This window comes from Schistocerca piceifrons, chromosome 1 (genome assembly GCF_021461385.2).
Source record: "Schistocerca piceifrons isolate TAMUIC-IGC-003096 chromosome 1, iqSchPice1.1, whole genome shotgun sequence".
Lineage (NCBI taxonomy): Eukaryota > Metazoa > Arthropoda > Insecta > Orthoptera > Acrididae > Schistocerca > Schistocerca piceifrons.
In genome coordinates this window covers 279,945,164-279,961,016 of record NC_060138.1, presented here as the reverse complement: position 1 = coordinate 279,961,016, position 15,853 = coordinate 279,945,164, and the positions used below count along the sequence as shown (strand labels likewise).

At 43.0% G+C, this 15,853-nt stretch overlaps 1 protein-coding gene across 1 annotated transcript in view; it reads left to right on the top strand.

Annotated features, from left to right (window-relative positions):
• Positions 1 to 176: 176 nt before the first annotated feature.
• LOC124711228 (lysophospholipase D GDPD1-like) overlaps positions 177 to 15,853 on the top strand; it is a 144,678-nt gene continuing 129,001 nt past the window's right edge. Inside the window, exons 1-2 of the mRNA XM_047241191.1 lie at positions 177 to 373; positions 545 to 587. Of these exons, the coding sequence (XP_047097147.1) occupies positions 232 to 373; positions 545 to 587 (185 nt within the window). The 5' untranslated portion in view covers positions 177 to 231. The remainder of the gene's footprint in view (positions 374 to 544; positions 588 to 15,853) is intronic.

Here is a 15,853-nt window from a genome sequence, read left to right as displayed (position 1 = left end):
TTAAAATAATAATTTTATAAAACAAATTAAACTACATGCTAAATTCAGTCCATCATTTTCAAGCAAACTCTTTAATTTCTAACTAATATAAAATTTTACTATGAACAAAGTGGCGCATGCGTGTGGGGTTTGCTCTGTAGCCCATACCACTGAACTTTGGCGCCATTTCAGAAAGTCATCAGGACGAGAATTGAGATAAATGATACTAAATTTCTGTAGTAATATTAGTGTATGTTACTAGCATTAGTCATGGTAATTGTTGCTGTACTAGGAGGATACGTTATGACGTCCTTGATATTGTTGAAATATCCGAATTTAATTCACAATCGAAAAAAGTTAAAATTTAAATGTAGACATATCAGCCATCGTGGAGGTAAATATACATAAAGTCATGAATTTAAATGAACTTTCCGCACCAAGAGATGACAAAGCTTTATGAGAGATCTGTCGCTCTCTTTATGTGGCAATTTAGAGAACCTAAATAAAGCTTTGGCCTATCCTGCTTGAATGCTTACTGGTTTTCAGAATTGATATTTTATTTCAGGAGCTGGCGAAAACTATGAAAACACAATGACGGCGTTTAAACGGTGTGTAAATAAACCATTTGTAATTAATTTATGCGTTACACAGTAGAGATTTGCAGCAAATGTATCAGTTACAAACAGTTAGAACCATGTTATAGTCCTTTGTTACGCGTTTGTCTTGCAAATTGTGGCCCCACACATTCGGTTTTGTGTGCTGCACGTTTCATTTTGGCTTGTTTAACAACAGAAAAAAGGTTCAGGTGGAAGACCGTATTACGCTCGCAGGAAGGTGAGGAATCAAAGGATTCTTCAAAGAGAGAAATATATGTAGCAAACTGCTTTATAGTATTCACTGAGAGAGCTGTAAATTTTTTTTTTCGTTATCGGTTTACAACTGCCAGAAATGCGTAGTTTGTTTTGTTATTGTGGCTACGGTTACACAATTGTTGTTTGGTGCTGTATTTTAATTACAAGGAGCAATGGTAATTGACATACAGGTTGAAGCACATTTCAGGATTGCAGCTAATACACCATAATTGTTACATATATTTCTATAGTATTAAAATGCACTTATTTCATTATATGCAGGTTGTAATTTTAACTTGGCCATCATTCGAATTGTTTCTCTAAGAAGGAAAGCACATTTACTCAGCAGAGAAAGTTCCCGTGGATGAAGCTTTTGGGTTAGTAGAGGTGCCAAAGTTGGACTTGGGAGACAATGAAAGCCACAGCTTTAGTCTTAACATTAATATTATCAGTGTGACTATAGGAAACCCACAAAATCAAAATTGATCTGACAGTGCATGTATTGCAGGGAGAGTTCCCACCTGTGCAATTCAGTAAAGCTGTGGCGTGGACAGCATAACAGTCACTGGAAGTACATATCATTTTGGATGCATGCTTAGCAACTGGACTGTCCAGCTGTTCCTTGGCCACAGTTTTGTGGTGGGCATTCATGTGTACAGACAGCTTGTTAGTGGTTCTGCCCACGTAGAGAGCCACACAGTGATTGCAGCTTAGTTGGTAGATTACATAGCTGCTTTTGCAGGTGCTCCTGCTTCTGAGGGGTTATGAAATGCCTGTGACAGACCTGGGTTATGTGGTAGTGGGAGGATGTATGAGACAGATCTTGCATCTCAGTATGAGCCACAGAGCAAAGGGTTGGAAGGGGTAGTCAAAACCTAGGCAGAGAACATATTCAGTTGCTCCAACCTGGGTAGCACTGAACCCAGGATTCCTGACTTCGTGCAGATTACTACCAGCAGTTGACTTTAACTGTAGGCATAGTCCATATCACTTCAGGCAGGCTAGGAAAAAAATCTTATCTTCACAGTCTCAGATGTTATTGAATTTAGCATATGTTAGAATGAAGGACTAAGTAAGGAGTACGTATTTTTTTGTATCCTCCAAAAAAATTTCTGCTCTGAGATACAGCCCCAAAGATGACACTGCACATACCATCTTGAAGATGCAAATTTTGGAAAAAAAATTTAAAATGCTGTATCTCTGGAACAGTTCTAGATATTTTGTTGGTTTTTTATTATTATTTGAAAGATAATTGCTTTATGATTACAGAGAAATCCTCCATTTGGACTTATCTGTCAAAGTTCTTTTACTATAGGGTTCTGAAATATTTTACAATTTGTGGAAAATTTTTTTTTCAAAAATGCCAATCCATAATATTTTGATTTTTTTTTTCTGTTGATTAGTACCTTATAGTTCAACATTCCCAGAAAGAGAGCTTCCACTTTTAGGTTGAACAGATTGTATAAATAATTGAATTTTTTGCTATACATGAAACCTGTTTTACCACATTATCACATAACAGGCTCATAAAAATTAAAACCTAGCTATATTTAGCATAATTTTAGTTTTAATCAAACAATCGAAAATCCAGGATGGAATGTAACAATATTAGAGAAGGAAAGTTGCTACTCACCATATAATGCACAACAGAAAGATTCACACAGTTACAGCTTTCGGCCATTAAGGCCTTATATATATTTCTGCAGCCTCAGACAACTGAAACCACACTGTGAGCAGCAGCACCAGTGCATGATGGGAATGGCAACTTGGTGGGGGTAAGGAGGAAGCTGGAGAGGGGAGGGATGGTATGGTGGGGGTGGGAGACATTGAAGTGCTGCCGTTTAGATGGTGGGCAGGAGAGAAGGTGGGAGGGGGGGAAGGGGGGTAAGTAGCGGAAAGGAGAGAAATAAAAAGAAATGAAAAGAATGGGTGTGGCGGTGAAATGACTGCTGTATGGTGCAGGAATGGGAACAGAGAGAGGGCTGGATGAGTGAGGACAGTGACTACATCTACATTTATACTCCGCAAGCCACCCAACGGTGTGTGGCGGGGGGCACTTAACGTGCCACTGTCATTACCTCCCTTTTCTGTTCCAGTCGCGTATGGTTCGCGGGAAGAACGACTGTCTGAAAGCCTCCGTGCGCGCTCGAATCTCTCTAATTTTACATTCGTGATCTCCTCGGGAGGTATAAGTAGGGGGAAGCAGTCGTACACACATGCCACAAACATCCTGCTTCGCATTTTGTGAAACTGAATATTATCTTGCTGTTTCTGAGGTGCGGAATTCTTCGATTTCCTTTTTGGACAAAAGAATGGATGTGTAAGATTTGATGATTCTCGTAAAATCCTCAGCATTCTGAATCACAGCTGTATTTGGTCTGGAAAGATTAAGTTTTGTAGTATGGTGCTTCGGCAGGCCACCTACACAAGGCCCCTTCCCATGACCAGTAGCACAGTCAGTTGGCACAAGCAACTTACTCAATTCAAACAGCTGGTAATGATTTTTAAAATGCCTAAGAGCACCATCAGAAATGATGATGACCTGCTCTGCCCCTGTTTGCAGTTGAAGAATTTTGCGTATTGCTAGCAAAGCATGTGCTGAGTCATGTCCTGTGTCATCACTTATAACTACAACACTTGTTTCGAAAATGTCACTCCTGTAAAAATTGAAACCTGGTCATTACTCCAATGATACCCTTGTACTTCTTGTGGGAGAATTACAGACCAGTTCTCAGCAAAATCACAGTGAAGCTTCAGCCTGTACACACCCTTCTACTTCTGCAGTGTGTTGTTGCAATTTCTTCAGATGCTGGTGTGTTACTGCTTTCACTGACCATTTACCAAGTTCATCAATGAAACTGTCAAAGGCAACAATTTTCTTAATTAGTGCCGCGAGGGGTAGCCGCATGGTCTGAGGCGCTTTGTCACGGTCCGCACGGCTACCCCCATCGGACATTCGAGTCCTCCCTCGGGCATGGGTGTGTGTGTCGTCCTTTGCGTAAGTTAGTTTAGTTAGTTTAAGTTAGATTGCATAGTGTGTAAGCTTAGGGACCGATGACCTCAGCAGTTTGGTCCCATAAGACCTTTCCACAAATTTCCCAAATTTCTTAATTAGTTTATTTTCTTCCCTCCCCCCCCCCCCCCTCCCCCCACGCTACGTCTTCCAGGCCAAGTGTCTGTAAAGACAGTCCTCCCTTTCCAGGGCAAGCACCACATTCTTGAAACAAAACAAGTCTCTCGCTTCTCATCACAGACTACTAATGACTTCACATGCTCAACCAAGGTGTCACATGTCACATGCTCCACTAAGTTCTTCAAAGTTACCACACGAAATGCAAAATTCGCTCAGTACACACATAAACAGACATCTCTAGGTGGGTGTGGAACTACCCACTTAGGTCATAGTGCATAAAAGTTTGATCTTTCAATATGCGAAGTTGTATAGGTGCTCTTGTGAATTGCAAAAGTTTCTGTAATACTGCGAGTCATGTACCTCTTCACTTTCACAACTTTTTGACCTTCGACTGTTACATTTATAGTGTATGTTTTCGTTGGCACTCTGGCGAGAACAGTCCCATTTATCTTCCAGATAAACTGACTGCACTATTTGAACTTGAGCTGCTTCTATAGGATGACCATAATAGGGATCTGATCTTCCAAAGACTCCTTTTACAGACCTCTTATTTCTTTGTGTGCCTACCATGTACTTTGATGCTGATGGAACGTGGTTCAAACTTGTTTTTTTTTTTTGAAAATGTGTCTGGAATAATAGTTAAAACTTGCACCTTTCCACTGTAGGATGCACAATATTCAACAGCTGAATTTATATTTGTGAAAAATTCCTGGCAAGAGGTGTTGTTCGTTTTCTTCTGAAGATGGAAGTTCAACTTTGAAGAGTGTGGTCAGTTTCGTTGTAGTGTATTCATCCATAGCTTTAGTAATTTCTCTGCACTTTCTTGATGCGTAGACCTTATAACTCGGCTTCACTGACCACGGTTTCTTAACAGGACCCTCTGTAGTTGACTGATTCAGGGTATTTAATCTTTCCTCTATTGATGCAAAATCTGCATCATCTGCATCATGGGAGGCTTCACATTGTTCAGTTACTATCATTGTTTTTATTCTGTGAAAACATTTAGAACACAAAAAGTCGTCACTGGGAACATTTATTCCCAACCTGTACAAAGTGTTTGTTTTGTTTGTCTTATAAATCACTCTTTTATGGAAATGCAAATAGTCAGCAAACTTCACTCTCCTGTGGCCCCAGTCGGAAGACATTTCAAACAATCCTTTTCACAAAACACGCTGCAACTGTGTCAACTGGCAAATTCCTCACAAAAACACAGAACTCACTGGATGGTCTCAGATTTCTTAGAAGCCTATTCAGTAAACAAATTAGCACTGAACAACCATTACAAAGAAACTGACAAGAAACTACAACAAAGTGTGAGAAATATCTGCAACAATGAAAGTGAAAAGAAATAACTACAACAAAGGAAGTGCTAAGAAATAAATGCATTAAAGACAGTAGAAATAAACATTGCAATAAAAAAAAATAGTACGAAACAACTCCAGTGAAGACATACATTACCCTTAAAAGTTAAAAAATGATTTTTAAAAATAAAACCTGTCCAACTTAAGAGTGGAAGCTGTCCTTTACAGACAATATAGTACAACATGGTTTTAAAGAACGGAAAACAAATCTAACTTTCCTGGATTGGCATTTTTGGAAAATAAATAAATAAATAAAAATAATCTGTAAATCATAAAAAATTCAAAAAAGAACTTTGACAGATAAATCCAATTGGAGGATACCATTGCAATCATGAAGCAATTACCTTTCAAATAAAAAAAACTATAACGAAATATCTAGAACTGTTACAGAGATACAGCATTTTAAAAATTTTTCTGAAATTCGCATCTTCAGAATGGTGTTCAGTGTCATCTTTGGAGGCCTGTATCTGTATCTTGGGGCAGGAACTTCTTTTTTTTTTTTTTGAGAAAACAAAAAATACATGTTTCTTACTTACTCCTGAATTTCAACATACGCTGCCTGAAGTGACTCAGACTAGGCCTGGGGGGGGAAAAAAAAAGAAAAAAAAACCACCACCCATGCAGAAAGAGAGAGAGAGAGAGAGAGAGAGAGAGAGAGAGAGAGAGAGAGAGAGAGAGAGAGAATAGCCAAAGTCGTTGGAGCCTGAACAAACTCAGATTGTCTAACAACTTGTAAGGCCCCCCCTTCCCTCCCTCTCCCCAATTATTTTCAGAGATGTATCTGGGCAGAACTAATATGTTAACTGACTTTTCTTTGAATGTGCTCTCTTGTAATTTAAATAGTATACTCTTCCTGTTGCACAATGCCTCTCTTTGTGGAGTACGCCACTGAAGTTTGTTTAAGTATCTTTGTAACACACTGACACTGCGTAAACCACCATGTATCAATGTACTGCTGTTAGTTAGACCTTCTCTCTCTCCCTCTCCCCCTCCCTCTCCCCCTCCCCCTCCCCCTCCCCCTCCCCCTCCCCCTCCCCCCCCCTCCCTCCCTCCCTCCCAGTATTCCTACCTGGTAAGAGTCCTGTACTGTACTGATGACGTAAGACATAGCCAAGGGAGTGTTTTGTAAGCCACTTCTTTGGGGGATGAATTATATTTCTCCTTAAGATTGGCTCAGTGTATATCACCCTAACATCTACTCTTCCTACAATTTGTTTTATGTTATCATTCCATTCTGCATGGTTATTCCAAGTTATTTTTTGGTAGCTACTGTTTCCATTGTCTCTCCCATACAGTGAAATCAAATAGAAATGGACCTATTTGCCTGTTTGTATGCAATATGTTAATTTATTTACATTCAGGAGCAACTACTAGCCCCTGTAACAATTGTTCATTCTCTGCAGACCTTCCTAACTTCGATGCAGTGTACTGGCATTGCAACCTTTCTATAGACATCATCATCATCGTCATCTGCAGAAAGCTTCGTGCAGCCCCCAAAGTTATCCACTAAATCATTAATTCAGTTTGTAAACTGTGACAGCCTTATGACACTACCTTTGGATAATCAAAGTTACATCCACCCGTTTCTTTTGACTTTCTTCTGTTAAGAATAACATTGAATTTTAAACCGTTCACAAATCTGATTTAGTACTCAGTAAGTCAGTATTTTTTGCATCAATGACAGTGCAGAACTGAACTAAATGTCTTCATGCACAAATAGTGAGCTGTTTTTTTTTTTTACAAGATCTCAGTGTATGGAATGCATGTTGCTTTTTGTAGAGGAGATGTTAGTTAGCTAGAAACATTGCAATGCATGAGCATGGAAAATGTTTCACAATTTTAAAACTGATTGATGTTAGTGTTATAGGGCTATAACTACCCATATATGTTCATCACCCCTTTCTGAATGATTTTTCCAATCACTAGGTGCCCTTCATTGCTACAGTGTCCTAAGATAAACCACTGCCAGCATGGGAGTAAATTCATTCATGTGATCTCCCCTCAGAGAACTTGTAACTCTTCTGTGAATATGTGCATGACAGGCTTTGGTCCCCAAGCTTTGCAATCTCCCATCTCCGACTAGCCTTACTTATCTTACCTGGCTATGTCTCTACATTCTGTTTTTATATATATACAGGGCTATTACAAATGATTGAAGTGATTTCATAAATTCACTGTAGCTCCATTCATTGACTTATGATCACGACACACTACAGATACGTAGAAAAACTCATAAAGTTTTGTTTGGCTGAAGCCGCACTTCAGGTTTCTGCCGCCAGAGCGCTTGAGAGCGCAGTGAGACAAAATGGCGACAGGAGCCGAGAAAGCGTATGTCGTGCTTGAAATGCACTCACATCAGTCAGTCATAACAGTGCAACGACACTTCAGGACGAAGTTCAACAAAGAACCACCAACTGCTAACTCCATTCGGCGATGGTATGCGCAGTTTAAAGCTTCTGGATGCCTCTGTAAGGGGAAATCAACGGGTCGGCCTGCAGTGAGCGAAGGAACGGTTGAACGTGTGCGGGCAAGTTTCACGCGTAGCCCGCGGAAGTCGACGAATAAAGCAAGCAGGAAGCTAAACGTACCACAGCCGACGGTTTGGAAAATCTTACGGAAAAGGCTAAAGCAGAAGCCTTACCGTTTACAATTGCTACAAGCCCTGACACCCGATGACAAAGTCAAACGCTTTGAATTTTCGGCGTGGTTGCAACAGCTCATGGAAGAGGATGCGTTCAGTGCGAAACTTGTTTTCAGTGATGAAGCAACATTTTTTCTTAATGGTGAAGTGAACAGACACAGTGTGCGAATCTGGGCGGTAGAGAATCCTCACGCATTCGTGCAGCAAATTTGCAATTCACCAAAAGTTAACGTGTTTTGTGCAATCTCACGGTTTAAAGTTTATGGCCCCTTTTTCTTCTGCGAAAAAAACGACAGTGCCAACTTCATCTTTCAACAGGCTGGTGCTCCACCGCACTTCCATCACGATGTTCGGAATTTCTTGAACAGGAGATTGGAAAACCGATGGATCGGTTGTGGTGGAGATAATGATCAGCAATTCATGTCATGGCCTCCACGCTTTCCCGACTTAACCCCATGCGATTTCTTTCTGTGGGGTTATGTGAAAGATTCAGTGTTTAAACCTCCTCTACCAAGAAACGTGCCAGAACTGCAAGCTCATTGATGGGGACATGCTGCGCCGAGTGTGGGAGGAACTTGATTATCGGCTTGATGTCTGCTGAATCACTAAAGGGGCACATATCGAACATTTATGAATGCCTAAAAAAACTTTTTGAGTTTTTGTATGTGTGTGCAAAGCATTGTGAAAATATCTCAAATAATAAAGTTATTGTAGAGCTGTGAAATCGCAATATGCTCTTTACATACCCATTTGATAGAGCCCTCTGTCAACATAGAGATCACATGTCTGAAGCTCAAGCTGCTAGCTTCCCACACCAAGGGAGATGTCCATCTTCTTGGTGCATCAGACTCCCAGCAATAGCTGTCTTCCAGATGACCTTTACTGTGACTCAGTGGACCCATGGGGAGATCCCTTGGTTAAAGTAGGTGGCATCAGGGCACACATTTCGCACATGGAATGCATCATGTCAAACTGTCATACTGATCTGGTGCTGTCTCAATAGATACTTATAGCTTAGTGTGGATGTTTACAGTCCAGCTGCTTTCCCAACTGTACTTACCCCATGGGAAGGGGGACAAGCAAGAAGACATGAAACAAAACAATTTATTCAGTACCTGGTGTGTTCTAGAACAGATAGAGATACTTTTACTGCGATGTAGCCATTATGTTTATAGACGAAATTGAAGATAAATTTGGAGAAGTAGAAGGATTGTTGAAAATGTTGAATAGGTCACTATTGATTGAAGCCGCCTCTGTTGCACGATCTCAAGCACTTCACACATATGTGAAAGACTTGGTGACATCCCAGTGACAATTATTCCACATAAAACTGTGAATATGGTGCAAGCAATTATCTTTAACAGAGACCTTACACTCCAGGTAGATAATAAATTTGGGAGCCTCAACACATTTCAACATCATCTATGGCTCCTATTCTGCAACACATTTAACAGTCTGCAGCCCTAACCTCACATCTATGATCCAAATTTTTCACCACATTGATTGTTTACCACATTGGTGATTGTGGAGAGCCAATTGGAATGCTTTCACTGTTATCACAGGAAGTACAGAGAATTGGTACAAGACACAACACACACACATCTCTCAGGCTGCAAACAGTATGGTACCATTTCCTTCAGGTCCTCCTAGAAAGAAGTCTGTTTCATGGTGGTACAGAGAGATTGCAGATACCATCAGAGAACAATGAAGGGCTCTGTAACAAAGCTGCCACCCCTCTACCAAAAATTTAATTTTGTGCAAAAGATCAAGGGCAAAAGCATGTTACTTAGTGAAACAAAAGAAGAGAGAATGCTGGGAATAGTATATTTTTTTATGACAGTACATACAACCATCTCACAAATGCGATAAACACTACAGCAGATTGGTGGATTTGAAGCCACTAATAGAATACAGGGAATTCTTGACAAAATGAACACTGTTCTGTGAAATTGTTGAACTTGTAGCAATATATTATGTAGAAATGTCAGCATCTAAGGATTTCCATCCTACTTTCACTCAGCATCTCCTTGTAATGTAACGTAATGTAATATAATATCTTTTATATCCAACTGGCAACTGACAGCATACCCTTTATGGTCTAAGAACTAAATAATGCTTTGGAGCAATGTAAGGATACGTCCCCAGGACCAGACAACATCCGTAATCAAATGTTCCCAATTCAAAGACCCTCCCAGTTGCACCATGGTTCTTTGTGGTTTCACGTACTGAAGACAGTCAGTCCATTGCAGTGGTAAATCCGTTTCTTCTTCAGAAATGTGTTGATGCAGTTGCCGGAACTGTGGAATCCTGCTCTCGTTTACGGAATGGCACTTTGCTTTTGGTGACTGCTTTGAATTGTCAGGCACAACTGTTGCCACTTGCCTTCTCCATGGCTATCCTATTCGTGTTGAAGCCCATAGAATTCTGAATTTTTCCCGTAGTGTTTACACTAGGCTGCTTGATGGTCTGACTGAGGCAGAAATTCAAACATACCTGTCTGATTAGGGTGTCGTTGCCATCCATAGTGTGATGAAAAAGGTAGATGCGTCCTTAGTGCCCATACACACTCTTTTTCCCACCTTTGCTAGACTGGTACTTCCATCCAAGGTCAGAGCAGGCTTTGAAGTTATCACATCCGACCATAGATTCTGAATCGGATGCAATGCTACCAGTGTCATCATTTCAACCACACTCGAGTGTCTTCTCGACACCTGGCCAAATGCGTAAACTGTGGTAGGGATGCGCACAAGGGCAATTGTCCGCTTCCTTCTCACCACTGTGTCAACTGCAATGTCGACCATGCTGCCACCTCTTCAAATTGTCCCGTGTATCTCAATGGCAGGGCTGCCCAGAAAAAAGTGCTTTACTCGGTCACTTGCCACTTATTGACCAGTTGCGAACCCTGCGTTCTATCATCTGGCACTTACAGTACTATTCTTGCTACATCTCGCTCTATGAAGGACATGGCCGTGTAGACACATGACCTCAGATTCATCTCTGAGGTTGTGAAATCACTCAGCACTGCTCTCCGCACACTCATTTTGGTTTCATTCAGCCTTTGTTTGTGTTCTAGGGTTTTACTTAATTTAATTTGGAAGTGAAGCTTTTGTTTAAGTCACAGCAACTTACTAACGTAGCTACTGAACCACGGTGGGTCTTTCCCATCTGCCACAATCTTGCTCAGCATGTACTTGTCTAAGGCATATTGTACAAAGCTTTTGAGTTTTATCCATTTATGCTTCAAATTTTCAGCCTCAGAGCTGAGTATTTGATGTTGTCTACCTGGGTACTCTATAATTATTGTCCTGTCTCACTTCCTACATATAAATATTTACCTATCTCTTTTAAAATTCCTTGTAAAACCCTTAGTCATTGATGTCACTACAGCCTTATGAACACTAATTCTCCCCTCAGTGTAACTGGTTCAAAAAGTCAGATCAGTTAGTTATTGGGTCTATCATACTGCCCTTACACATAGGTTCTGTAACTATCTGCTCAAAGTAATTTTCAGACAAGACATTCAGAACTATATGACGTGAATCCATTTCTTTTGCACAAGTCTGAATTGCATGATACTCCAAATCTATAGCTGGCAAGCTGTTAGATAGTGTGATCAGAGAACTTAAAGGGGTTACTCTTCAAGTTATCTTTGAAGCACTTGGCCACTGCAAATCTTCATAGAGGTGGTCATAAAAGTGCGCAATTACTGTGTTTGATCCACTTTTGATGCTTACCTTGACATATATTATTTCTCATTCAGAATATGTAATAAAGATGCGCCGTTGGCAGTTATGAAAATGATTTGAGTTGCAATTCTCTCTGATGTTAGACTGACCAGAGTGCATAAGTGTTGTTATCACCCGCAGTAGGGTATATACGGAGCGTCACAGCATCATAGGTTGAGTGATCACTCTGAAGGACATGGAGATGCCACTTACTCATGTGTGACAGTGTTTTCAGCACCTGACATAGTTTAAAAGGGGCCTCGTAGTGGCCTTGCGGGCCCAGTGTTTAGAATAGGCCTGAGGTATTCCTGCCTGTCGTAAGAGGCGACTAAAAGGAGTCTCACACCTTTCGGCCTTTATTTGGTGGTCCCCTGTAGGGTTTGACCTTCATTTTTCAAAATTTTCCCTGAAGAGCGAGCCAATTTGGGAAGGGTGCCTTACACAGTGCATCGTATCCATCGCACAAATAGATCTTTAGCCCACTATGCAGTGTTGTTTCCTGCACTGACGATGACCCTGGAATTCTTTGCACCTCATATCTAGCACGGTAGCCAGTCCGTTGTGGTGGGGCAACCATTTACCATGTTGGTTATTGCCCCGACTACATAGGGATCGCTCTGCTGATGCCTGCACTGTTAACTCCCCACGTATGCCATGGAGTAGATGCCTGTCACCCTGGGGAATCGAGACTCCCGGCAATGGCCATCTTGCCAGGTGGCCTTTGCTGCAGCTGGGTGGTGCAGGTTGGGAGGGCCCCTGGTCGGAGTGGGTGGCATCACGGCAGGTGTTGCGATGAAGTGTACCACGTCATCACTTGCTGGTGATCAAACGCCAGCAGTCTCAGTACAATGCAAGGAAGTATGATCTTAAATCGTTCCCCTCCATGGCCACACCATGGGAGGAATGCCAGGCTAAGGATGGCAGCGAACTTTATTCGCCCTGGTACCGTGTATGTACAAGAGCTGATGGGACTCCTTTGTCTTGATAAAGACTCAGTTTTTTGTAGAGCATTTAGAGGACAAGTTTGGGGAGGTGGAGGGCTTGTCCAAAATGCTGTCAGGGTCAGTCTTGGTAAAAAAGGCATCCTCTGCCCAGTCAAGGGCATCACTCACTTGTGACAAGTTGGGGGATGTCTCAGTTTCCATCATGCCTCATCAGAGCTTAATTATGATCCAGGGTATTATATTCCACAGTGACCTTCTTTTGCAGTCAGACGATGAGCTGCATGCCAACTTAGAGCGACAAGGAGTTCATTTCATCCTGCACGTCCATCGGGGTCCGAGGGATAATCAGGTTACCACCGATGCCTTCATCTTGGCCTTCGAAGGTGACACATTACCCAAGAAGGTCAAGGTGATGGTCTACCACTGTGATGTCAAGCCATATATCACTCCCTCAATGCAGTGCTCTAAGTGCTGGAAGTTTGACCATATGTCTTCCCACTGTACTTCCAGCATCACATGTGGTGATTGTGGATGTCCATCCCATCCCAATACTCCATGTGCCCTGCCTCCCATCTGTGTCAGCTGTGGAGAGCATCATTCCCCTTGCTCAACAGACTGCAGGATTTCACAGCAAGAAAGGAATATCATGGATTACAAGACCCTGGACCGACTGACCTACACTGAGGCTAAGAGGAAATTTGGGCGCCTACATCCTGTGGCTATGACCTCTTATGCCGCTACTATGAGAACAATTGTAGCCCCATCAGTTCTGCGAGTTCCAGTCGGCTCTCAGAGCCGGAAGACTACACATGCCCCATTGATGGTGGGGGGCACTTCCCTCCCTGTTGCTCCTGCACCACCTTAATCTGGAGCACTGTGCCCCCCAACCATCGGGGACACCAGTCCCCACTTCTCAGATGGAGAAGCATAAGTCTTCCTCAGCTCCTCTTGCTAGGAAGGGGTCCTTGGGTCACTCCCTTCCCAGGTTTCTGCTAGTGGGAAAGATGACACCCGCCAGTACCTGAAGTGCCCAAAAGCAGCTGGTCATAGAACTTCACGATCATCCTCCATCCCAGAGCCAAAATCAGTGACTCCCTCCCAGCCAGAGAAACCCAAGGATCAGCAAGAGAAATCCGGAAAGAACAGCCTCAAAACAATGGATTTGTGGTGGCACCCACACCACCGCTACCTACAAGCTCTGCCTCTGAGGATGAGGTGAAGATTCTGGCATCCGCTAAGGACCTAGATCTCACCAGACCCTCAGCCACAATGGATATAGCCTGTTCAGGAAATAAGTTGGCGGCAGCAGGTGACCCTGAGGCGAAGACTGCCTCATGGAGTGTTTCATGCCTTCCCAGTCTCACAATCATGTCATCCTCCAGTGGAATTGTGGTGGTTTTTTCCACCAACTGGCTGAGCCGTGGCATCTGTTAAGCTTTACACCTGCTTTCTGCATTGCCCTCCAGGAAACCTGGTTCCCAGCAAAGTGAACCCCTGCCCTCAGTGGCTATAAGGGATATTACAGGAACTATGGCGACTATAATAGAGTGTCAGGTGGAAAGTCCTCTCGTTCACTACATGCCACAGTGAACCCTATGATGCCCCATTTTCAGAGTGAGAGCTCCTCAGCATCCTTGCACATTGGCCTGACACAGCTCCTGGGCCAGATTGGATCCACAATCAGATGACTAAACATCTCTCGTCTGACTACAAGCGATACCTCCTAGTCCTCTTCAACTATATCTGGTGCGATGGCGTCTTTGCATCGCAATGACAGGAGAGCACCATCTTCCAGTGCTAACACCTGGTAAAAATCTGCTTGGTGTGGATAACTATCAGCCCATCAGCCTCACCAACATTCTCTGTAAGCTGCTGGAATGTATGGTGTGTCGGCAGTTGAGTTGGGTACTGGAGTCACGTGGCCTACTGGCTTCCGCCAGGCTCACTCTACCACTGATAATCTTGTGTCCCTTAAGTCTGCCATCCCCACAGCCTTTTCCAGATGCCAACATCTGGTTGCTGTCTTTTTTGACTTGCATAAAGCATGTGACATGACCTGGCGACATCATATCCTTGCCACATTGTATCAGTGGAGTCTCCGGGGCCCGCTCCCGATTTTTATCCAAAACTTTCTGTCGCTTCATACATTCTGTGTTCAAGTTGGTGCTTCCCATAGTTCGCCCCATATTCAGGAGAATGGCGTTCCGCAGGGTTCCATATTGAGTGTACCTCTATTTTTAGTGGCCATCAACGGCCTAGCAGCAGCTGTAGGGCTGTCGGTCTCCCCTTCTCTGTATGCGGATGACTTCTGCATTTTGTATTGCTCCTCCAGTTCTGGTGTTGCTGAGAGGTGCCTATAGGGAGCCATTCACAAGGTGTAATCATGGGCTCTAGCCCACAGCTTCCAGTTTACAGCAGCTAAGTTGTGTGTGATGCACATGTGTCAGCGTCGTACCGTTCATCCGGAACCTGAACTTTATCTTAATTGCAATCCACTCACTGTAGTGGATATGTATTGATTCTTAGGACTGGTTTTCGATTTCCTATTGACTTGGCTACCTCACCTTTGTGAGCTTAAGTGGGACTGCTGTCAGCAACTCAATGCTCTCCGCTGCCTGAGCAACACCAACTGGGATGCAGATCGCTCTACACAGCTGCAGCTCTACAGAGCCCTTGTTCAATCCTGCCTTGACTTTAGGAGTCTGGTTTACTGTTCCGCGGCGCTGTCAGCATTGCATTTTCTCGACTCAGTGCACTGCTTCGGTGTTCACTTAGCAACGGGAGCTTTTAGAATGAGTCCGGTGACCAGTGTCCTGATGGAGGCCGGAGTCCCTCCATTGCGGATCTGAAGTGCACAACTGCTTGCCAGTTATGTTGCACACATTCGTAGTCCTCCTGAGCATCTGAATTACCGTCTCCTTTTCCCACCCATGGCAGTTCATCTCCCACATCGGCGGCCCAGGTCAGGGCTCACAATTGCGGTTCACATGCGATCCCTTTTCTCCAAACTGGAGTCCTTCCGTTTACCATCTCTACTTGAGATCCATTCATGTACACCTCCATGGTATACACCTCGGCCGAAACTTTGTCTGCAGCTTTTGCATGGCCCTAAGGACTCCGTTAACCGCACCCCTCTCCGCTGTCACTTCCTCTCGTTTCTTGACATGTTTCGGAGCTCTGAAGTTGTTTACACCGATGGCTCGATGGTTGATGGTAATG